Here is a 25849-nt window from a genome sequence, read left to right on the forward strand (position 1 = left end):
GTGGCCCTTGATAAGCTGCTCTGAAATGAAAGGGCTCATTTGTTGGGTGCTCTGTGGATCAGGAACCCCACCTCCAGCTGAGAGAGGAAACAGGTTGGTTTGTTCCAGCTATGAAAGAAGCATCTTTCACACAACCATTATCCGAACTTGACCATGACTGACAAGTGTACTCAAGCATACAACCAGCATCCAGGATGCTTTTCAATTATGGTTGCTTTGTCATAATATGGAAAGAATTATCATAGAGGATTTGAACATGAGTTCTTTCTCAGCGTTTTTGCAGTATTGTCATCATTCATGTGTAAATGTTTTCTTTCTCTCCCAAGGTTATAAAAATAAATAGCATAGATGCTCAGACGATTTCATCTCTGAAGAATTTGATGATGATAAATGTTTGAGTTTATATTGAAAATGCTGCTATTTGTTTGCATAATTTGGTGTGTTGTCAGGTCTGAGCACATTGTATGACATTAAGATCTCTTTGGAGCTCTAGTTGATTACTACAGCATGCAAGTAGAGCAAATATCTTCATTTTTGCTCTATGGATTTTTTTTTACTTAGTGTACAGAATACACTACCATTCAAAAGTTTGGGGTCAGAGTAAGTTTTCTTTTTCTTTCTTTCTTTTTTCAGCTTTTTTTACATTTACATTTACATTTAGTCATTTAGCAGACGCTTTTATCCAAAGCGACTTACAATTGGGGGATACATAAAGCGATTCTTCTTAAAGAGGCAAACAGACACAGGAAGTGGTTGTAATACCAAGTTCTTAGACATTGTTCAAATAAGTACAAGCTAGAAAGAGAAGGAATAAATAAAGAGAGAGAATTTATTTTTATTTTTTTTAATTTTTTTATTTTTTTTATGATGAAGTCAAGTAGCTTCGAAAGAGATGTTTTAGCATTCGAGGAAGTAATGGAATTCAAGTCTCTTAGCTGAGGGTAATGGAAGCATGTCTCTTGCAGGTGATCCAATGGAGCGAAGGAGCGGGTGAGAACGGGAGCGGTGGAGAACAGGAGTAGTGGAGCGAAGGAGCATCTAGGGGTAAGTAAACACTGGTAAGTAGTCAGGCCAGTAAGGCAATGCAAACGGTAGACCAGACGATGAGGCTGTGGGTAGAGTGCAGTGATACAGGGAGCTTAATGAGCTGAGACAGGTGCGGGCAATCAGAATTCGGGTTATTGGGATCTGGTGTGCACTGGGGCTGATGACTGTGGTGACTGAAGTGACGGTGGTGACTGAGATTGCCTGACATTACCCCCTCCTCCAGGGGTGGCTCCTGACGCCCTACTGCGGTGACGGGGGCAGCCTCGGCCTCTGGATGCGGGGCAGTCAGGGTGGTTTCAATGGAAGTCCTCGAGTAAGGAGGGGTCTAGAATATCATCCCAGGCCAACCAGGATCTCTCTTCTGGTCCGTATCCTTCCCAATCCACGAGATACTCCAGCCTGCTACCCCGTCGCCATGAGTCCAGCACCTCTCTGACTTGGTAGATGGAGGGTTCCTCGAGGAACCTCTGGAGGAAGAGGTAAGTCCGGCTCTGTGGATCCTGGTGCAGAGGGAGAGAAGGGTTTAAGGAGGGAAACTTGAAAGGCGGGATGAATACGATACCGTGCGGGGAGCTCGACCAGGTAGGAGACCTCGTTGATCTGCCTCTGAATGGTGAAGGGACTAATGTAGTGGGGACTCAGCTTCTTGCAGGTTATGCAGTGGAATTGGGTCAAATCGGTGGTAGTTTGCTTGAGGGAATTCTGGGCATACTCGGCTCAAGGGAAGGAGCGGCTCCAGCTGTGCTGATCTTCGTGGCAGTATGACCGGAGGTACTGTCCGAGCTCTTGGATCTTGTGCTCAGACTGGCCGTTCGTTTGGGGATGGTATCCGGAGGACAAGCGGACTGTGACTCAGAGGAGCTTGAAAAACGTGGCAGATGAACTGGGGGCCCTGGTCCGAGACGATCCCCTCTGGAAGTCCGAAGTTTCGAAAGACGTGGTGGAATAGACACTCTGCGGTCTCCAAGGCTGTCGGGAGACCTTTCAGGGTGATGAACTTGCATGCTTTAGAAAACCGGTCCACCGCTACTAGAATGCAGGTGTGGCCCTCCGAGTTGGGGAGATCAGTAATGAAATCTACACCAATGTATGACCAGGGCCTCCATGGCACAGGCAATGGGACCAGCTTGCCCACCGGCAGTTGACGAGGAGTTTTGGACATGGCAAAGACTGAGCAGCTGGACTGAGGTGAGGGGTGCCGTGAGGAGACTGAAACTGTTGATGAAACGTCGTAGAAATTGGAGAATACCAGGAATCTTTGCAGTTCCTTAACAGTCTGAGGCAGAGGCCCCTCCCGAATGGCTTGCACCTTCCCCCGGTCCATCTGGATACCTTCTGGGCGGATGACATAGCCGAACCGAGCTTGGAGGAGCGAGAGAGTTCACTGGCTGCCTGGATGTCCAGAGCTCGGTAGATCGTGTACTGAGCCCAAAAGGGATTGCCGTTGGGATGCTGGGATGGAAGTCTTCCCTTCTGGGCCTCCCAGTGGAGCAGGTTCGGCGCGAGTGGCGGTACGGATGCGCTCAGTGATGTCCCACTGAATGGGACTGACCACTAAAGCTGCAAGGAGAATAGACTCAGGTTCAGTGGGCACATCAGGGGAGTGGATACGTGAGAGGGAGTCGGCCTTCACATTACAGTCTCCGGGGCGATAGGTGATGGTGAAATTAAATCTCGTGAAGAAGAGTGCCCAGCGTGCTTGACGGGGATTGAGTCGTTTGGCACTCCGCAGATACTGAAGTTTCTTGTGGTCGGTGATGACCGTGAATGGAAACTGTGCTCCCTCCAGCCAGTGGCGCCACTCCTCCAGAGCTAACTTGATGGCCAGCAGTTCTCGGTTTCCGATATCATAATTTTTCTCTACTGGGGTGAGTTTCCGGGACAAGAAGGAGCAAGGATGGAGACGAGGAGGCTCTCCGTGATACTGAGACAGCACGGCCCTCACCCCGGTGGTGGATGCATCTACCTCCACAACGAATGGTGTTTGCGAGTCGGGGTGACAAAGGATCGGGGCCGTGCTGAAGGCTTCCTTGAGCTAGCCAATGGATTCGTGGGCTTCGGGGGTCCAGGACAGAGACTTGGGCTTAACGCGGAGCATGGAGGTGAGGGGTGCCGTGAGGAGACTGAAACTGTTGATGAAACGTCGTAGAAATTGGAGAATACCAGGAATCTTTGCAGTTCCTTAACAGTCTGAGGCAGAGGCCCCTCCCGAATGGCTTGCACCTTCCCCTGGTCCATCTGGATACCTTCTGGGCGGATGACATAGCCGAGGAACTGCACGGTGGTACGGTGGAACTCACATTTCTCAAGTTTCAGATAGAGGTGGTACTTACTGAGTTGCTGGAGGACCTGCGTTACATGGTGGCGATGTTCGGCCAGGTTCCGGGAGTATATCAGGATGTCATCGATGTAGACGATCACGAAGCGATGGAGGAACTCCCAGAACACCTCGTTCATGAACCATTGGAAGACAGACAGGGAGTTAGTTAGGCCATACGGCATTACCTGGTATTCGTAGTGCCCTGATGGAGTGATGAAAGTTGTCTTCCACTCGTCTCCTTCCCGGATGCGAATGAGGTTGTACATGCTCCGCAGGTCCAACTTGGTGAAGATGCGAGCTCCACGGAGTTCCTCCAGGGAGGGAACAGATTTGGGGGTTAACAGGGGCCGAGAGTGGTTTAGGAACTGTGGAAGTGTCAAGATCTAACTGAAGGGTACTCACCACAGGACGTGGGGGTCGAACGCCCTGGCGGCGAGCACGCTTCGTGCGTGAGAGACGAGCCGAGTCAACTTGCATTGGTTCTGGTACTTGAGGACCGGCTGCGGGTGAGGTTGGAAGGTGAGCGGTTTCTTTGGGTGTGCAAGCAGAGAGTCGTTGGGAAATCCTCGTTGCCCATTGCATGAAACTCTCCAATCACATAGTGTCATCATAAATCCCCATCTCCACACGAAAGCGCGGCTCCAACCCTTGACGGTAGGCGGAAAGGAGAGCGGCCTCATTCCAACCGCTAGTTGCCGCCAGCTTGCGGAATTGGTGCGTGTAATCACTGGTAGAAGAAGTGCCCTGGCATAACCACAGGAGTTGATCGGGAACAGACAGCACTCCAGTGGTGTGATTCCTGAAGGCGTCAAAGGAGTTAATGATGGTGCTCTGAGCGTTCCAGATAGCTCGGGCCCACAGCAACGCCCTGCCCGTCAGGAGTGAAATCAGGAAAACCACTTTGGTTCGTTCCGTTCCTGTTTTCAATAAACAGGGCCACTTGGAGCAGGAAACCGCTACACTCAACCGCCTCACCCGAATAGGAAGCAGGAAGGGCCATGGGACTGGCAGAGGTAGACTGAGGAGTTGTGATGGGAGTGATGGAAGCACGAATGGCATTGACCAGCTCCTCCAGCCAGTCCGCTGGCGTTGTGTGCCGGGGATCCATCACCGCTGGATGAATGTTTTCAGGTGGTCTTCTGTCAGCAAACAGGCCAGAAACAGAGGTAAGTTCTCAAAACAACAGGTTTATTGACAATCGGACAAGAGGGTTAAGAAGCAACAGTTAGAGGGTGAGTAATTCGAGGAAGTAATGGATTTCAATTCTCTTAGCTGAGGGTAATGGAAGCTTGTCTCTTGCAGGTGATCCAATGGAGCGAAGGAGCAGTGGAGAACGGGAGCGGTGGAGAAGAGGAGCAGTGGAGCGAAGGAGCATCTATGGGTAAGTAAACACTGGTGAGTAGTCAGGCTAGTAAGGCCATGTCCACACGTGCACAGGTATTTTTATAAACTGAGTTTTTCCTTCTTCCGTTTAAAAAAAAATCTCCGTCCACATGAAAACGCAAACACATGCTATGAAGCACTGTCAAGAGCATGCCAAACCAACAGGTGGCGATATAATCTCAACCGTAAAGCCATGTAGACCAATCAGAAACCTGAAAAAGTTTTCAGTAGGCGGAGATAACAGCGCATGCTCCGACGTCACAAGTCAAAATCTCTGGTTTCGTTGTCTACACGATAACACTGTAACCAAAGTTTTTGAAAATCTTCACCCTGGCAGGAGTTTTCGAAAATGTTCGGTTTCAGTGACCTGCCTTTGCATGTGGACGAACGGTTCGTGTGGACAGGGCCTAAGGCAATGCAAATGGTAGACCAGATGATGAGGCTGTGGGGAGAGTGCAGTGATACAGGGAGCCTAATGAGCTGAGACATGTGCGGGCAATCAGAATTCGGGTGTTTGGGATCTGGTGTGCACTGGGGCTGATGACTGTGGTGACTGTGGTGACTGAAGCTGCGTCCGAAATCGCATACTTCCATACTATATAGTAGGCGAAAACAGTATGCGAGGCGAGTAGTATGTCCGAATTCATAGTATTCGAAAAACAGTAGGCGAGAAGTACCCGGATGACCTACTACTTCCGCCCGAATTCCGTAGCATGCATACGATGGACACTTTACTATCCCATGAGGCCACGGGAGAGGAGGCGTCATATTAGCGGTAAGAATTACGTGAAACATTGCTGATGTTTGCGCAGTAGTGAGAGGATTTTGGCGCTGTTGTGAAGACGCATGTCACGTGACAACATCAACATGGCGGATGTAGTACGTCCGAATTCCATTCATACTACTCTCATTCATACTATATAGACCGTACTATTTTAACGGTCGAGTAGTACGTTCAAATTCAAAATGTAGTACCTACTAAGCAGTATGCGATTTCGGACGCACCCAGAGACTCCCTGACAACAGTAAACACATCTATAATTTTATAAAGGATTTCTATTTTAAATAAAAGCTGTTATTTTGAACTTTCTATTCATCAAATAATCCTAAATAAAATGCATCACAGTTTCCACAAAAATATTAAGCAGCACATCTGTTTTTAACATTGATAATGGGATATGGGAAAATAGTTGCTTTTAAATTGCAATAATATTTTACAATATTACTGTTTTTACAATCAAAGTAATGCAGCCTTGAGACTCAAGCATGAGAGACTTGACATTACAAAATCTTACCAACCACAAACCTTTGAACCGTGAACATTTGTACCATTTGTAAAGTAAAAATGTTGTCTTAAATTATAAATGATTTTAGTGAATTTCAATTGAAGATTGTAAAATAAGTCTAAATTAAATTATGACACAACGTATTTTCAGAAAATAAACATTTTTTGCATACTGGAAAAACCTTTAATTTGTTTTATTTTTACTTTTATTTTTATTAATTTTTATTATTATTATTATTTATTTATTTTTGCAGTGATCCATTTGGACACAGTCACTGCACTCTCTAGAGAATTTGTGGCACGTCTTTGGCCCCAGTGGCTCTCCCTGAGACTATAGGAACTGATGATTGTTTCAGTATGTCTACTGGTCCAAAGCCTCAAGAGTGAAAAAGGGAAGGAAAATGCCTGAGATCCATTCAGCTGCATTACCGGAAAGTATTCCAAAACGGCAACAGACTTTTCTTTTGTGAAAATTCAGCCTGATGCAATCTGTTTTCTCACTATGTGATCATCTGACATCCTGCATGCTTTGTTTTAGGTTTGTCGATTCCATCAGACCCTGTTTTCCTTTAGCTGAGTTTGGAAGTGTGTGCTCCATGGCACTATCCCACGTCAAGATTTTTTTGTATGTTTAAACAAGTTCAGTTGAGCCTTAAAAAAAAGCTTAAAGTTAAAGTTAAAATGAAACTTTCCTTCCTTCCTTCCTTCCTTCCTTCCTTCGCCTATAAAATAATAATAGAATCTATAGAAATTTAATTGAATTTAAATTAATAAATAAACATTAAATAAAATATATGATACATTATTTATTAATACAACAAAAGCAAAACATGACAAATTCTCTTGATATTTAAGGGGAAAATCGTGACTGATATCTGAATTCACTGTATTGTAAACTATTCAAATGTTTGTATTCATTTTGAACACTTTTAGTATATTTCCTAATAAATGTATATATATATATACAGTATTTATATAGTATTTACATATCATACAAGTGTGTGTGTGTGTGTGCGTGTGTGTGTGCGTGTGTGCGTGTGTGTGTGTGTGTGTGTGTGTGAATTTGTAAAACACAAAAGTAACATTAGTTTTTTGTTGTGTAACAATAAAACAGCTAAATTTAAAGTACAAAGCTGTATTTTAAGCAGTCAGGCACTGAATGCTTTTGTTATTGACCTGTTTACATCTCATTTTTTAATGCAAGACTTTTTACTGTAAAGCCAGAACATCTAGCTGTGATTTTAGTAGAACAGCTGCACTGTAAAACTATTATGAAGGCTAGGAATTAACCATCCAGCTGTTCTGTAATAGATTTGTAATGGCTGAAAGAGAGCTCTCCAGCTGTTCTGTAATAGATTTATAATGACTGTGAACAAACCCTCCAGTGCTTTTGTTTTTCACTCTTGTGTCAGTTAGATCTCCTGCTGTATTCAAGCTGAACTAAGGTTTTCTCAACATTATGTTAGCATATTTCTCAAAACTAAGTCCATACTTGAAATGCAGTAAACTGTTTCAACTGTTGACAGTTTATGATGGTACACTGTCTTTCTTTATTTTGTGCTTTTTAATGTATAATTCACCTCACAATTTTTTTAGAATGTACAAAAAAGTACTTTTATTATGGATTTGTTAGACATAGCATACTTTTTAAGACTTCATTTTGAAGATGGGAAATAGTAGTAAACGAATTATAAAAGCATAAGATATTAGTGAGAATATATTCTTTCAAAGTCTTTTAAGATGTGGTTAAAATACCACATCATACACTTTTATAAAAAATAATGGTTTTATACATTTATTTTTGTCACTTAATTTTCATTTTTTTTAATTTATTGGAATGTTTCAATTTGTTTGTTTTTTTAATCTTTTAGTTAAATTAATAATCGTAACCTATGGCTGTGGATTCACTATACATCTCGCACTCATGATTCAACTACCACTCAATTGATAGTAAGGTTAATTGAAAATAGTTAAATACAAACAATAAATAAATCTAACAAATAAAAACAAACTCAATCTTATTGGTCGCCATCTCTGATTAAATGATTTCACTCCTTTTCTCAGATAAAGAGAATATAGGCTGTGCAAATGCATCACTCAGTCGCGCTTTGTATCTTGATAAACTGTACGTAAGTGAATATGTGCATACTATTACAGAAAACACATTATCCTCACAAATGTGTTCCCATTCTGTAAAAGTTGTTGGGTGGTGCTGCCCTCTACTGGTGTCATTCATTGGCTTCATTTTATCGTAAAGCCATAAAGTTAGACCTACATCATAAAAAAATCTATTTATATATTTCTAATTGTGATTTAGCTAACCACAGTCACACAAATGCTATTAAAATGTGAACATGCAAAATGATTCACAGACAGTTTATGGGTGGCTAAAGAAGCCAAAATCTTGGATTGGCTAAAGAAGCCAGAAAAGGATTTTCCACAAGTTCAGTAAAGACCAGAATAGTCTTACTTTCCATCATGCACTTAAAGAGAATATTTAGCTACTATGCAGAGCAAAAAAACGTCTTTATTAATTCCTAATGGTGATTTATTTGTCCATTGCGAGTCACTATATTTTATCAAATGAGGACAATAGAGACATAGGGTACTGCTTTGTGCACAGTATCTAAAGTATCAACAGCGAACAAAGCAATATTAAAATACTGTATATACTGTAATGGGGTGTAGCCTACTACATAGACTAGTAAAATGATCTGAAGAGGTGTTTTTTCTCAGTATCAGACGGCGCTCTGCCCACGGGCTGATCACTTGATGCTGAAACACAAAATCTGGCTCTGCAACACTATAGGGAGTGTTTGACAGTTAGAATAGCATTAATGATGAGATAATTGATAATAATTGAAGAAGCCACAAATGAACAGTAAGATTAAATTCAAAGGCTGCGAATGAAATTATAGCCTATCTCTGGTGGAGAGCTTGGGCAATAGCAGTGTGAGTCACTGGTGTGTAAATCTTGATCACTGCAAAAAACTGTCTGGTTTGAAGACCATTAGTGAAAAGGCGAGATTTACACTTAAAATAATGCAAATGGATCTTCAAAAATATTATTATCATAATCAGCAGTTGTAGAGATTTCTTTTGAATGAATGCATTCAAAAACAAGCATTAATGAATGGTATATTAAATATTTGTGAGCTATTATACAGTAGTATGGGTAAGTAGATGATGTAAATGAAATATTGGTTGTAATAATATTTAAAGTGAAAACCATACTAAAAACCATAATTTTTTAAAGATTTTAACCATCCTGGGGAATGAAAGCATTTATCATTCAATATAAGGATTGTTGATATGCTCCCACTTTGTAGTTGTTGGTTAAAGCTGCTGTTCAAACTAGATATATCTTTAATCTGAGGTCAGTTGTATAAACATAGACACTATGTTAAGACTGTGTCTTTAGAACTAGTTTGACCAACTAGCAGTTAGCCAAGAGATAATCAGTCTCACTTTTCTGATTAAAATTGGGCCAATCTACATTTTTGTTATTGACTTTAAACAGTTATGACCAGTCTAGAAGAAAACAAATTAGATGGCTAACTTTTTAAGACTAGTCTAAGCAGTTTATGCAACCGGCCCCTGGAGGGGATCATAGTTACTGTGTCATAAAAATATAGTGACAGAATAAAGAAGCAATCAACACGTCAAGACCTGCAAACCCAATCCCTGCTGACACCCTGCAAAGGCAAGCGCTGTGAACAACGAGGATGACAGTGGAAATGGAGAGATTTCAGCAGGCTGTCTGATATCAGAGACAGCAGAGAACAAGCAATAGGATACATGACATTACATATATGTTTGAATATGCTTTCAAACTGAAGTGAAAAGGATCAATGCAGTTATAAGAAAACACATGAAGTTTTAATAAGAATATTGTGGAAATGTTATGTAGAAAGTCTTCAAAATCCCAGTAAGAACAAAGGATGTATAAATGCAGCATTAGTGTAATTTGCCAGGGTGTTGCAATAGAATGCTCAAGTACTTTTCTCTTATATGATCTGTAGAGAGCATAGATTTACAATTCTTATGCTTTATTCATTTAAGGTGAGTTTTATTCATTATCTATCCTTACAAAGACAATGAGGAGGTGAAGGAGGTGGAAATATATCCCACAGGTGTCAAATCAACACTTGTGAACAGTGTGTGTGCCCTCTGGATACCAAAAGATAAATTAGATTTTTGATAACAATACTTCTCATGGTGCTTTCCACTTGTTTTAATTCCCTTTCTGAAGTGCATGTCTGCAAAAAAGTACTGGTGTATTTGGTGAGAAATACTTCAATCTAAATACTATTATAATAGCAGACAGGATTTGTCTGCAGTCTTGACTCTTCAGGTTTCTTCAGGCTCTTTTCCATATAAAACAACCCTTTATGTGATGTATTTGTATAATCACACTACCTGGAAAATTTGAAGTTGTCTTAGACATGAAAGAATGAAACCAAAGCTGACGAACCACCGAACACACTGTGATATTTTTTAGATTTATTGCTCAAGATTGAAAATCAACCCATTGTGACCTTTTTTTCTTATAAGGCAAGGAAATTAGATGGAAACAGAAACACCAGTTCAACTGTCCTGATTGACTAGGGTGAGGACCTAAACATCAAGCTGCTGAACTCATATACATGGACAAATATTATACTGCAGTGCTGGAAGCAATGCATTCATCACAGCATCAAGTCCAAAGCAATCAGACAGAAAGGAAAGGAAACAAGACTGGACACTATGGCACATGTTGAAAAGCAAAAAGGTTAAAAGTATGTTGTAGTCGTTTTTACAAAATGTTAGATTAGAAATTAGAATGCGGTCACAGGTGGGTTAACCATAGCAACAAGACGCTGCTCAAGCTGTTGGATTCAGAATTGGATGGTGCATCGATAAAAATTGAGCATTGCTTGATTACAGATTTACTCATCACAGAACCCTCTTGTTAACTGTGCTAGGGAAGCCTAAATTTTGCTTACGCGAGACGAACGCAACCCATGCGCCTCAAATGTTGCAGATATAGCTAGGCATACTGACAGAAAATATATGTAACCTCTTACTGAACTTATTAAATATCTTTATCCCATGCGGTTAAAAAAAGATAGATATCCTAGGCTAATTGGAGATTCATGAGCTACATATGAGAGAATGGGAGGAGCGCATAGTGTCTGATATCTCTATATAGGCCAAGCATCTGCGGCAAACAGTAGAATTTTGTATTTTCTGGGAGCTGAAATTCAAAACACAAAGCTTAAAATATCTTGAAGTAATGGACATTTTTTAAACTATCGGTTTTAGCTTTCGTCCTTTACGCACAGGTGCATGTTGTTGGATATCTGGACCGTGGAGAACCTGCAGGTTGACTTTTTTCATTATTAACCTGTGTCAGTAACTTGCTAAATAATACATAGTTAAAAAAAAAAATTCAAGTAAACTGTCTGCATCAGATGAAACGCCGTTCATTTGTCTTTGTCAGGAGAAGCCAAGGGAAACGGATATATTAATGCGCATTGCTGATCTGGTGAAGCAATCCAAATCGCAGCAGTTTCATGGATTAATGGGCAGCAGGAGCACAGGTACAGTGTCTTCACTTCTCTCTAACTCAAGACTTTGGCTGCACTATAATTAGCCTAAAATAAATCAACAAATTTATAGCTATCATGTGAAACTTGATAACTTGCTCCAGTGTTACTTTATAGTGTTTCATACACCTTGAATTAAAAATGAGAAATCTGTTTTATTAAGGTTGTTTAAGTTGTTTGAGAGTTTTTAGTTTATTCTCTCTCTTTAGGAATCACTCAGCCAGTGCGACCTGGCCAGAGAAGTAGGTTTTTGCCATTGTGTGCATTAGGCTGCTTGCTGATTGATGGACTGGTGCATGAATTAACTTAGATTAAATAGATCCCGCATCTCACATACATTTTCAGGAAACAAGGGGGAGATCTTTGTTGGACTTATGGGAAGGAGATCTTGTAGTGGAGGTAAAGATGGGTTTTGTATATATTAAGATTATTCTTTTTTTTCTTTTTCTTGAAGTTTTGGATTCCCATGGGTCATGTAAAACTTGCAATTTAAATAAAAAAAAAAAAATCAGTAAAAATTAACAAGCTTAAAGGAAATTTATATGCATTTTCTGGTTATGTTCTGTTCTAAAATATTGCATTGGTAAAAAAAAAAAAAGGCTCATATTTATTGAAACTGGCAAGGATATCTTATTTGTGAGTGGATTTGTGTTTTGAGCCTTTTCTTTTTACTGAATTGCTTGAACTGGTTTGCAATATGAATGATTAATTAGCTAATTATTCTGAATATAGAACAAATGGAAAATTCAATAAGTGTGTGAACACTGGCTGCTTTTTCTGAACATTTTTTTCTGAAATTTATTATTTTTGTTAGACATTTCTTCTTTGTTTACAAGAAGTTTATGCCCTCTGTTGTGTTCGACACAATTAATTTAAAACACAATACATTTTCTGCTGCAAAGGTTACACAAACATATGAATGAATGCACGAAACCATCTATGTTGTTCAATGATATTATCTTTTTCTAAATCTTTAAAACCTTAAATGACAGAATAATTACACAATTTCTGTTAGATCAAATACACAGCACATTTAGGCTGTTTGAGGTGTTTCCAGTTTAAAGCTGATAACCAGTGTGCTAAATGATTGATTAGAATCACTTACTTTATAGCGTTCTCTGAATAGTTTATTATTTTTATTATCTGTTTGTAAGTTGATAATTAAACAAAATAGGCTAATGAAAAGGGGTTGGAAAAAATGAAATAATAAACAACAATAACTATAATGACAATGAACCTTTTCTTTTCAATGATTGCATTGTCACATATTTTCTCTTAAAATATATTGCTGTCTTTGTCATTTGGAAGTGTAAAAAAGAAATAGGCCACATTTCATTGAAGTGCACAAACTGTAATGGCATAACTGATGCTGAATGTCCTTTAAAATGTACAGCCATAATGTATGTTACAAATAATAAAATATCTGAGTTAAAAAGGAACAGCTTCCAAGAGAAAATCGTGCAGATGTCTTGCGATAACTTGCAGCCAAGCAAAATGTCTGAAGTCTCATTTTGGCCAGTAGGTGGCAATAGCTGTGTTTCCAGTTCTCGTAGCTGGACACCACAGATGAAGCCGAGCTGTTTTGGTTTTTGGCGTTAAGTCTGTTTGCTCGTTTGCGAGCGTCTTTTGAAATATAATACAACGCTAAATAAAACAATCTAATATAACGATAAATAAAACAATCTCTCCCTCCATTAGAAAAATATACAACTGGTAGATAATTTGAATGCTGAGCCTCCAAACACGATGGTGTATCGTTGTTGTGCATATAACTGTAAAAACACTGCGAGGATCAAGAGTCTCTCATTCCACAAGTAAGTGCAAATGTTTCACTTTATATTGTGCTAAATGTGGCTGACTGTATTAAGTTATGTTCTCGTATTTTGATTTATTTCAGATTCCCACTGAAAGACCCCAACTTGCTGAAAAAGTGGCTTAACAATTTAAGATGGAAAGATTGGAAACCTGCTCCAAACAGTAAAATCTGCTCCATCCACTTTGAAAAGAAGTGTTTGATTGAAGATGGGAAGAGAACAAGACTTCATTCATGGGCTGTGCCGACCATTTTTTCATTCCCAAATCGATATCTAGAAAGAAAGGCGAGTAAAAGTTGACGTGATGATAGGAGTGTACTTGGGTGTTTTTTAATATACATGTTTATGAACTGTTTTTAAATATCAATATTTTATGTTAAAATTTACACGTTTTAATGGATGCTCTGGTAATTCTTAGGTTTTTCACCGTTTTAAATCATAAAAGTACAAATAAAATATTAGTTTGAAGTAAAGCAAGTTTAGAATAATTTTTGTTTAATTATATTATGCCAGACCACCACAATACAGTGCTGAAACTGCTTGAAATTTTATGTCAACTACCCATTTAAATGTAATCCTTTTTTTCATCACATTTTTTAAAACTTTATTGCCTACAGGTTAAAATCAATCCTAGAAGCAGAAGAGCTTTGGTGAGTTACAGAAACTGTTTTATATGCGTTTTGCAATTCTGAAATATTTCTTTGGATTGCACACAAAAGGGTGTATTTACACAGATAATTTAAAAAATGCACTTAGAGATAAGTTACAATTTCAGAAATAATTTATAAAATTTATGTTTTAATGTGAAGTTATAGATCAGAAATATGAGACCATAAATAATAAAATATATTACAGAGTTTAAGGCTACACTGATGCTGCATCATCGAACCTCTCAAATATCTGGCGACACCTTCTGGTCAAAATAGTGTAAATGCAACAAAACCGTCCGAACATGCAAAAAGGCATCTTTTACATTACAATTGCAAAATGTTTTATTGCAAGTGTAATCTATTAAATGCAATCTAAAGCTCATCAAATATGATTAATTATGAAATGTCTGAATAATAGTTTTTTTCCCCATTAATTTGTTGGGCTTATTGTATGTGTTCTGTGGAGGGCTTGACAAATCATGCAACCTAAAGGCCCGTTCACACCAAGCACGATAACTATAAAGGTAACGGTAAAGATATAGTTCTAAAAATCGTTCTCAATATTAAAGAATAGCAGAGTCCACACCACAACTATAACGATAAAGACAAAGAGAAACGATATAGTTGGAATCACTTTCAAAACGATTTTTTTTCCCAGCTGATGAACGATAAAACACTGACAGCCAATCAGAATCCATCCTGCTGTAACGAGCTCAAAAATGTAAAGTGGCAGAGGCGCATAAAGGTAACGGTAAAGATATAGTTCTAAAAATCATTCTCAATATTAAAGAATAGCAGAGTCCACACCACAACTATAACGATAAAGACAAAGAGAAACGATATAGTTGGAATCACTTTCAAAACGATTTTTTTTCCCAGCTGATGAACGATAAAAAATTGACAGCCAGGCAGAATCCATCCTGCTATAACGAGCTCAAGAATTTAAAGCGGCAGACGCATGTGCGCTTAGAATAAACACGATATGGTTCGCTGGTGTGGACGCTAATATCGTTATCTTTATAGTTATTGTTCTTGATAAAGATAACGATTCGTTAACGTTATCTTTATAGTTATCGTGCTTGGTGTGAACGGGCCTTAAGGCAATTAACTACTACAATTCCTTTTCATTATATAAATGTGCCATTAAAATGTCCCTTTTTCTGGTCATTTGGAATTTAAGGGAATTGTTGCCGACTCAAATTCATCTGGTCAAGCAGCACCTGATGTGACAGCAGAAACCTCGCAGAAGTCTAACTCAGAAAAGCCTGAGCACAGAACTACAGAGAGTTTACAGCCGAACACTACCAAAAGTAGTTCTAGCCAGACGAGAACAGACCCAAAGAGCGTTTCCACACAGCAACTGACAGAACCGGAAAAAAGGTCTGCAACTGCTTTTCTGTGGTGGCGTTATTCTGTTTTAATTGTTATTCTTACTTAATGTATGTTTTTCCACATGCTTTTTCAGTCCACCGTGGACCATCCTGGGTGATGAAGCTCTCGACAGAAGCATGACTATACCCAGTTTCTTTCACAGTGGATATTGTTTGCCCAGTGTAATTAACATTTTCATTTTTCACATAATTGTTTTTCCCGCATTCCTACACTCTTAAAAATAAAGGCGCTTAAAAGGTTCTTCACAGCGATGCCATAGAAGAACCATTTTTGGTACTACAAAGAACCATCTCTTTCTTACCTTTTTATAATCTGAAGAACCTTCTTTCGCCGCAAAGAACTTTTTGTGAAACAGAAAGGTTCTTCAGATGTTAAAGGTTCTTTATGGAACCATTTAGACAAAAAGGTTCTTCTATGGCATCGTGAAGCACCTTTATTTTTAAGAGTGTATGCACCAAAATGTGGTTCACAAATGAACTGTTGTTTTTCCTTCAGAACATCCACTGGGCTGGAGATGAGGAATTAAATATTGTAAGTAACTTTGATGTACTGTTGAATAAAAGAGAGTCCTAAATGCAGATTTCCTAATAGAGTACTATGAAAGTGTTGTTCATCAATACATAATTCTCTTAATCAGATGCCGCATGTGGCTTATGGAGTTTTAGGACAAATGAAACCCCATATCATCGAGGTAAGGCCTCTTCTGATTTACATCAGAACTGTGATGCAACTGTTGTCACTAGGTATCTGCTAGGTTTCATCAGAATTTTTTACTTCGAGTACGTCTCTGGGGAATTACGTTATTACACAAATATGATGACAAGATATCCTATCAGGTGCTATCTACTGCACCAGACTGTTTAGGATTGAGTGCAATTTTTGGTAGAACACTTGATTTTTCTGCACTTTTCTTCTAAGTTTTAATGAACATTCTAATTCTATGAGAATACTGAAATCCACAACAAAACTATAATGGTGAAAATGAAGAGGAATTATATTGTTGGAACCACTTTCAGAATAACTAAAACATTGACATCAAAATCCATTTAAATTAGCAGATCACATAAGGCAGCATGCACTTATATTAATATTTTATCATCTCTTGCTGTGGATGCCACTATAGTTATCGTTATAGTTAGGCCTTTAAAGATAACAGAACAGAATTAGACTGTTGCACTGCCTTCCCTCAGGTTAAAGAGAGGTGGGAATGGCTTGGGCTGGATGTTAGAGGCCCGTTCTCTCCGACAGTAGACCGGCACACGCACATCATGACCCTGACTGACTACCATTCCAAATGGGTGGAAGCTTTTCCTTTGACTCAGAATCTCAGTCAGGATGTGGCCAAGTGTCTCGCTGAAGTCATCAATCAGCAGGGATACCCTCTCGGAATTCTCTCCCGGCTTCCCAGGCGGATCCTCATGGAAGTAAGAGACACATACTCCTTTCAAAACCTTTGGGGTCAGTAAGATTTAAAAAAAAAAATAATAATAATTAATGCTTTTATTTAGCAAGAACGTGTTAAAATGATCAAAAGTGACACGAAAGAAAAGATTTCTATTTCAAATAAATGCTGTTCTTTTAAACTAATCTATTCATCAAAAAATCATTTAAAAATGTATCACAGCTTTCACAAAAATCTTAGGCAACACAACGGTTTTTCATCATTGATAATAAGAAAAGTTTTTTGAGCATGTTAGAATGATGTCTTAAGGATTGTGTGACACTGAAAACTGGAGTAATGTTGATAATTCAGTTTGGTCGTCACAGGAATAAATTACATTTTTAAATGTTTTCAAATAGAAATCAGTTAGCCTATTTTAAGTTGTAATAATATTTCACAATATTACTGTTTTTACTATATATTTTTTTGCCTTGGTGAGCATAATAGACTTTTAATTCTGTACCTTAAAAAAATCATACCAACCATAAACTTTTGAACAGTAGTGTATGTAGGACTTCCCTTGGAAATCTTTTTGAAGTTCCTTTGAAAAAACAGCTGCGTTTCATATCATGGATTAATGGATGTCATTTTTCTTCTCGCTCTTTTTAGGTTAATCGTGAGTTGAAGAATCGCCTGAGGTTGAATTCAAGCGCCTTAGTCATACATCACCGGCAAACTGGTTACATGGACTTGGTCACCGAATCACTTCTAAATGAGTACGGCATCTTCAGGCATTTATTGCTCAATTTATCTCGGCTGTCAATTAATTATTTTGAATTTGATAACTTTATTCAGTATGTGATGTTACACGATTTAAAGGAGACATATTATGCCCCTTTTTACAATATGTAATATAAGTCTCTGAATAAATCAATAAATCCACTGCTCTCTCGTCTCCTCTGAGGCTGGGACTGTAAATAGTGTTCGGTGCTCGTCTGTGCAGCCAATGACAGAACAGTTAGCATGTTTTGCTCAAACTTTCGCCATGGCATTAGAGCTGGTTCACCGTTGTCGCTTGCGAAAACACAATAACGGCGCCGTGGGTGGAAACTTACAGATTAAGGGGCGGCAATATTATAATGAGATCCCTTGCCATGTCACCAAGGGAGCGAAATCAGACGTGCTCGTTTTCTCAACTTAAAACCTGGAAAAGTCTGATTTTCATGATATGTCACCTTTGATGCTAATATTTACTTCTTAACTGAGATGACATTTAACTGTTTCATGATCAGTTACATTTTTAATCATGTGAATAGGAAAATCTGTATTGCGGAAATATATTGTTTCTACATGTCCAGCATTACTTTATGTATATTTCAGGATGCTGGATGAGCTGGTGAAAAAGCACGGCAGCATCTGGCATATCCTCCTCCCTGCTGCTACTCTGCGCCTCTGCTGCACCAATCACCCCACTACCAAAGAGAAACCCTTCACCCGCATGTGTGCCAGTGACCCGCCGTTCTCATCCGCACCCAGAGAACTGCCTGTAAGTCACAGTGTCCCTCACAGTTTACATACTTTCATAAGAATGTACTAAGCTATCATTACATGATTTGAAATCAGGGTTGGGGAGTAACAGAATACATGTATATTAAAGGGTTAGTTCACCCAAAAATGAAAATTCTGTCATTAATTACTCACACTCATGTCGTTCTAAACCCGTACGACCTCCGTTCATCTTCAGATCACAAATTAAGATATTTTTGATGGAATCTGAGAGCTCTCTGACCCTCCCATAGACAGTCAGTGAACGTAAACCGTGTATACTGTTCAGCGTATACGGTTGAACCCCTGACATCACATGGATTATTTTACCGATCTCCTTGCTACGTCTCTGGACCTTGATCATTGTACTTACATTGCTGTCTATGGAGGGTCAGAAAGCTCTCGGAATGCATCAAAAATATCTTAATTTGTGTTCCGAAGTTGATCGAAGGTCTTACGGGTTTGGAACGACATGAGGGTGAGTAATTAATGACAGAATTTTCATTTTTGGGTGAACTATCCCTTTAATTACATATTTAAAATTTAAAAAAAAATCAATAACTGTATTCCATTAAAGTTACAAATTACTTTTTAAAGTGTAATCTGTAGTGAAATACATTTCAAAAGTAACTTTCCCAACCTTGTTTGTAATGTACTGTAAGTTGACACTCATGGCAGTCTGGCTTTCTTATTTTTTGTTTGCTTGGACTATAGTACAGTGCTACTGATGTTCGCTTGAGTTCTTTTGTCATCCCAACCACTGATGCCAGCAATCTAGGAGCTGTGTCAGACACTTCGGTAAGAGTCCTGAATAAAGATGAAATTAGATTGTGGTATTGTAAGTGAGCATAATTTTTTTTTACATCTTATTTTTCAGGTGCAATCTCTGAAGGATCACATTTTTTCCCAGTAAAGAAACTAAACATTTTGTCACGTTTACTTGACCTCAAAATTTCACATACACTTTGCAGTACTGCAAAATGTAATTATTTTACCAAAATGAGACGAAATAAGAGAAATAAAAAAAGAAAATAATAAAAATGACCCCATTCAAAAGTGTTGTTACCTGAATGTTACAACACTATTAAACACTATTGTGTTTTATTTTTATTTTTTTTTGTGATAGTTGTTCATGAGTCCCTTGTTTGTCCTAAACAGTTCAACTGCCCACTGTTTTTCTATAATTTTAAGATCCATCTTTTCACTCGGAGGAGAACTGAGGGATTCATACACAACTATTACTATTACAGAAGGTTCAAACGCTCACTGATGCTCCAGAAGGAAACACGATGCATTAAGAGCCGGGGGTGTAAACTTTTGAACAGAATGAAGATGTGACATTTTTCTTATTTTGCCTAAATATCATATTTTTTCATTTAGTACTGCCCTTCAGAAGCTACAGAAGATACTTAATTGTTTCCCAGAAGACAAAATAAGTTAAATTTACCCTGATCTTCAAATTAACGCGTGGCTCTTAACGCATGGTTTTTGCTTCTGGAGCATCAGTGAGCATTTTAACCTTCTGTAGTAGTTGCATATGAGTCCCTCAATTGTCCTCAGTGTGAAAAGATGGATCTCAAAATCATGCAGTAATTGTTGGAAAAGGTTCAAATATGCAAATGTTGCTGGAAAACCAAATAATTTGTGGGACCTGAAGTATTTTTCTGAAGAACAGCAGGCGGTTTAACTGTTCAGGACAAACAAGGGACTCATGAACAACTATCACTAAAAAAAACACAGCTGTGGATCATTCAGGTAACAACACAGTATTAAGAAGTAAACATTTGAATGGGGTCATTTTTATAAAGTTAACTATTATTTTCTCTTGTGGACTATATGTACACGTCTTTTATGTGAAATATCTTATTCAGATTAGTAATAAATAAAAAATAACATGCATTTGTATGATCCCTCTTATTTTGGTAAAATAATTAACATTTTGCAGATTCTGCAAAGTGTATGTAAAATTTTGACCACAATTGTAGTAGACTGTAAATAGAGAAGCAAATTTGCACTGTTGCCTTGTACAAATATTATAAAGAAATACAAATTATTTTTTAAACTGTAGAAGCAATATTTTGTTTCATCTCTTTTGTTTGTCATTTTTGTTCATATTATACAATTAGTTCCAACATGATTGGTGTCCAAAATTGCTGATATAAAGTCCAATGGCACTGAGAAGTTTAACTGTTCACATCCCTCTGTTTTTTTTATTTATAAGGGTTATCTACAATATATTAACTAGATAGCTCAAAACCTTAAAGGCATAGTTCACCTAAAAACCAGCATTTTGTCATTATGACTTTTTTCTTGTGTGGGAAATGTATATACAGTGGGTACGGAAAGTATTCAGACCCCCTTAAATTTTTCACTCTTTGTTATATTGCAGCCATTTGCTAAAATCATTTAAGTTAATTTTTTGTCCTCATTAATGTACACACAGCACCCCATATTGACAGAAAAACACAGAATTGTTGACATCTTTGCAGATTTATTAAAAAAGAAAAACTGAAAAATGCTCAGTATTTAGTAGAAGCACCCATTTGATCTAATACAGCCATGAGTCTTTTTGGGAAAGATGCAACAAGTTCTTCACACCTGGCTTTGGGGATCCTCTGCCATTCCTCCTTGCAAATCCTCTCCAGTTCTGTCAGGTTGGACGGCCTGGAATTTATACTGTAGGGATGGTCATTTAATGAAACTCAAATGTAAATATTCTAATATTTAGCTGTAAGCTCTAATCATCAAAATTAAAACAAAACAAAAAAACGTTTGAAATGTTTTACTATACATGTAATGAATCTAGAAAGTTTCACTTTCAAAAAAAGGACATTTTTCACGATATTCTATTTTTTTTTAGATGCACCTGTATACACACACACACACACACACACACGTGTGTGTGTGTGTGTGAGAGTGCTTGCGTGCACGCGCAATTTTTTTTCTTTTGCAGAATTGATTACCCATTGATTTCCATTGTATGGAGAAAAAATACTGAGACATTTCTCAAAATGTTGTTTCGCAGAAAAGTCAAACAGGTTTGAACAACATGAGGGTGATTGAATAATGACTGAAGTTTTATTTTTGGGTGAGCTATCCTTTTGAATACTTCCGAAACGGGTTGTGAATGTAACGGTCTGTACTCCAGTGAGGACCCAGCGCTGCAGGTAGCGCTATAGAGCAGTTTTGATCTGTAAGTGAAGAAAGAAGAAGAGCTGCACCATACACTCACTCATACGGAGTTTCTTGATCTGAAGTCCACTTACTCACTCCACTAACTTACCGCTGGCAAACATGTTCTCAATCCTCTTTAATGCATGCTTCCCGCTGCTTAGCAAAAGTTGAAATGTTAACACACGTTGAAAAAAACTGCGGTATTGACTTAAAATGAGAAAATTAATCATAGGAATTGGTGGGTGAGTAAACTAAACGTGTGTAAACTTAAAATTTTGTCCCATGTTCAGTCCCAGCATATATGAATTGTACATGAATTGACAGGATGACAAATGGAGGAAAGACCACGCTGAGTAAAAGCCTCCAGGAGCGTCTGCATAACAGCCTCGTTATTTCTCAAGACAACTTTTTCAAGGTACTACGCCCACTTTATATTTTTATTTAGTTGTCATTCTCTGTGTCAGTAGATCGGTTAGTCAAATTCATATTAATTTGTGTCTATTTCTCAGGATAACTCCGTGGTCCCTGCTGATGTCAGTGGCTTTAAGCAATATGACAGTAAGAACAGTCCTGTTATTTGATACTTAGATTTGCTTTTCTATGTTTAATGTCTCTCAACATGCCAGTTGTCCTGTTTTGCAAAACATGCAACTTTTTTATTTTTATTTTTTTTTACAAAACTCCTCTGCAGCTTTGGACTCCCTGCACATGGACAGGATGATGGCAGACATTGGCTCATGGCAGGAGGATCCTCAGGGCTTCATGATGTCTCGTGATCCTTCAGTGAAATCCACAGCATCTGAGCCATCCAATGTGTTTGTTCTTATAGTGGAGGGATTCCTCATTTTTAATCATGGGTAATTTTGTTCAACGGACTACCTTTTATGTAAGATGAAGAGGAAGTCATACAGGAGAAAGTTTTTGTACAGTTGTTATGATTGCAAGGCAAGATGGGACAGAACTCTTACCTATCTTGCTCCTCATCAGATGCAAAAGATCTTTTATGACAAACTTGTTGTGACATTATAGTTCACCCAGAAATGAAAATTCTGTAGTCATTGACTCACGCTCTTGTCGTTCCAAACCTGTATAACTTTTTTCAAACCTTGAAACACAGATATTAGTTTAGATTTTTTTTTTTTTAAACCTGAGAGATTTCTGTCCCTCCTTTGAAGGTCTGTAAAACCAAAACCAAAACTTTGATGCTTTAAAAGTTCATAAAGTCATTGTAAACGTAATTAATATAAATCAAGCAATGAGTCTTCTGAAGAGACACAATCACTTTACATGATGAACAGATTTAATTTCGGCTTTACTTGACATTAAAACCAATCAATGCACATACATAAACCAATTTAAATATGCCAAACGGAAGCTCAACTGTACTTGGTGCACATTTTAAACTTTAATTTCATTATATTATGTATGCTCGGATACATTGACAGTTTATTTGCATAATCGTTAGTTAAAAGAATTACAATCATATTATTCATGCAAATTTTAATAGGCCTTTAATTTATGTTTGCTCTTTTGGTTGTCACAGCAAAGAGGAGTGTTTTAGATCATCACTGAACAATCCTCTGAATCCTGTATGTTAAGATGTTGAGGTATTACAGTAATATCAGTGACCTCTGGATCACCTAAACATGCTTGACTTTGAATATGGATTGCACCATCAGGAGCACTTGACATGTTTTCATGGATCCATGTTGTACTTCCAGGCCACTAAATACATTGTTCAACAAGAGGTACTTCCTGCAGATCCCTTATGAGATATGTAAAGAGAGAAGAAGGTAGGGACGAGGCTCCTGTTAGATGAGTCTGGTTTGATGAACATCAATGTTTTGACTGAGTCTGTCACCTTTTTCCTTTCTCTAATCGATAGCTCACGAGTCTATGTGCCTCCGGATCCACCAGGCTACTTTGATGGTTATGTCTGGCCCATGTACTTGAAAAACAGAAAAGCGATGGAAGAAACTGTAAATGACATTGGTACTGTAATATTTTAACACTCAATAAGCACAGTGACTTAAATCACTTCTATTGTGGTGAATTGTGTGAGTGAGGTCTTTGCACTTTGTACAGTGTTTCTGGATGGCACACAGAAGAGCGAGATGTTGCTCTCAACTGTTCTTGCAGACATTCAGGCAATGCTTATGGTTACGCAGAGATGAGTTGTCACGTGAGTAGTTCAGCAGTAATATTGCAGCACACTTAAATGATTTTGCCATTTACACTCATTAATTTCTTTCTCTGTCTGAATTTAGTTACCAGATTTTGAGGACCAACATTTCCAGCTGCTTGTTTTCCACAAGTATACTATGAAATGAATAAATCAAGTTCATCATAGTATTCATTAATATCTATTTTATTACTTCCTCGTTAAAGTGCATTTGCCTCAAGCTATGTGACTGTCATACGGCAATCAAACCGTGTGCATTAATACTCAAAATAAGTGAATTAACAGAGCAGAGCATGTTTATGAACAGTTTCACTTGATGAAACTGCATCACAGTAAATATTAACAATGACAGACATGTTTTTTTTTTTAATGAATTTTTTGCACAAATGTATTCATCTGTTTTGGAGCAGAAAAATTCATGTGACTTAAGCAGATGAATATCAACGTATACAGTATGTCATGTAAAATATCCAGACAATATGTAGACATATTTGTGAAGTGTTCAGTGAATTAAGTACTTTCGTTTATCCCTATAATATTTGCTCTGAGCAGTATGTTAGAGACGTAATGGGATTGTTTTAAATGCGCAGAATAAGCCAAAAATCTTCATTTATTCTCTATTGACACTCATGAAAGATTAAGGTTGATAAACAAGAATTAAAAGGATAGTTCACTCAGAAATGAAAATTCTGTCTTCATGTTATCATAGATGCAAACTCCTCACCTTTAGGTGGCAACTCACTTTCTTGAGATCAAAGTAGGTCGCCAATGATATTTGCTCAGATCCAATGAAAAAGTGTTTTTAGGGGGGAGGGCTTACAAGGGTACTTGTGATCTTACAAGGGTAAATAAAGAACGGGCCGGTTGCAGACTGGTCATAACTTTTTATATTCAGTTATGAAAAGGTAGACTGGTCTTATTTGTATTGGAAAAGTAAGACTGATAACCACTTGGCAACTGCTAGTGAGTTTTGTATAGTATTTTCTTTACTCTTTAGTAAACTGTCTAAAAAGGGTAATATTTTATGTATTTGAGGTCTGAGATATGGGAACAGTTAAGAGAGAGAGAGGGCAAACATTTAGCATTTTAGGTCAGCATTGCCGTCTAATCAGCCAATATTGTCTAAAATAGCCTGCATAGCACTTCATCTTTTATAACATGGGATTTTGACCAGATATATTCAATCTTGAATTTTGTAAAATGATGCAACAAGATGTTATTTATTTATTTGTGAAATATTACAGTTTTGGACACAAGGTAATACAAAATATTTTTTAAAATACCTTAAATTAACTACAAACGAGCATGTAAAACATATATATAAAAAAAAAAATTCCATGTGGAGCATGCCCCCGGTTCTCACCTTTTTCCCCCCTTACCTGTTTGCATCTCTGTGTCATCCAAACCCATAAGACTTTCATTCATTTTTGAAACACAAATGAAAATTTTTTATGAAAACTGAGATTTCTGTCCCTCCGTTGAAAGTCCATGCAAGCAAAATTTTGATGCTTCAAAAAGTTAATAAAGACATTGCAAAAGTAATCCCATCTGAATTGATTGGTTTAATCCAAGTCTTCTGAATAGCCACAATCACTTATATATATGATAAACAGATTTAATTTAGGCTTTTATTCACATTAATCAATGTACATGTTAGGTCCATATATACGTATATATTTGGGCACTGACACAATTTTCATAATTTTGGCTCTGTATGCCACCAGAATAGAATTAAAATGAAACAATCAAGATAAAATTGAAGTGCAGACTTTAAGCTTTAATTCAAGGGGTTGAACAAAAATATAACATAAAATGCTTAAGAATTACAATCATTTTATACACAGCCCCTCATTTTCAGGGGCTCAAATGTAATTGGACAAATAAATATAATCATTAAAAAAAAAATTATTTTTAATATTTTATTGAGAATCCTTTGCAGGCAATGACTGCCTTAAGTCTGGAACTCATGGACATCACCATAGACTGGGTTTCCTCCTTGTGATGCTTTGCCAGGACTTTTCTGCAGCTGACTTCAGTTGTTGTTTGTTTGTGGGTCTTTCTGCCTTTAGTTTTGTCTTCAGCAAGTGA

The 25849-nt window shown here is 37.9% G+C and overlaps 2 protein-coding genes across 3 annotated transcripts; both read left to right on the forward strand.

Moving 5' to 3' along the window:
- The first annotated feature begins 13166 nt into the window (after window positions 1-13166).
- Window positions 13167-19422, forward strand: LOC107724428 (uncharacterized). Of its 2 annotated transcripts, XM_016533355.1 has the most exons (12): window positions 13167-13437; window positions 13521-13722; window positions 14055-14087; window positions 15268-15467; window positions 15553-15640; window positions 15975-16010; window positions 16117-16170; window positions 16670-16903; window positions 17530-17636; window positions 18241-18406; window positions 19120-19203; window positions 19283-19422. In XM_016533355.1, the coding sequence occupies exons 1-12, from the start codon at window positions 13370-13372 to the stop codon at window positions 19316-19318; spliced, it is 1308 nt and encodes a 435-aa protein (XP_016388841.1). In that variant the 5' UTR covers window positions 13167-13369; the 3' UTR covers window positions 19319-19422. The 2 variants fall into 2 exon arrangements, with proteins under 2 accessions (XP_016388841.1, XP_016388842.1); XM_016533356.1 differs by lacking the exon at window positions 14055-14087.
- Window positions 19423-21617: 2195 nt separating this feature from the next.
- Window positions 21618-24120, forward strand: nmrk1 (nicotinamide riboside kinase 1). The gene is made up of 8 exons (XM_016533377.1): window positions 21618-21821; window positions 21904-21994; window positions 22089-22137; window positions 22271-22436; window positions 23301-23372; window positions 23465-23571; window positions 23665-23761; window positions 23847-24120. Exons 1-7 carry the CDS (start codon window positions 21793-21795, stop codon window positions 23751-23753), a joined length of 603 nt encoding a protein of 200 aa, XP_016388863.1. The 5' UTR covers window positions 21618-21792; the 3' UTR covers window positions 23754-23761; window positions 23847-24120.
- Window positions 24121-25849: the final 1729 nt, after the last annotated feature.

Source organism: Sinocyclocheilus rhinocerous, unplaced genomic scaffold (assembly GCF_001515625.1).
Source record: "Sinocyclocheilus rhinocerous isolate Xijiao unplaced genomic scaffold, SAMN03320098_v1.1 scaffold485, whole genome shotgun sequence".
Lineage (NCBI taxonomy): Eukaryota > Metazoa > Chordata > Actinopteri > Cypriniformes > Cyprinidae > Sinocyclocheilus > Sinocyclocheilus rhinocerous.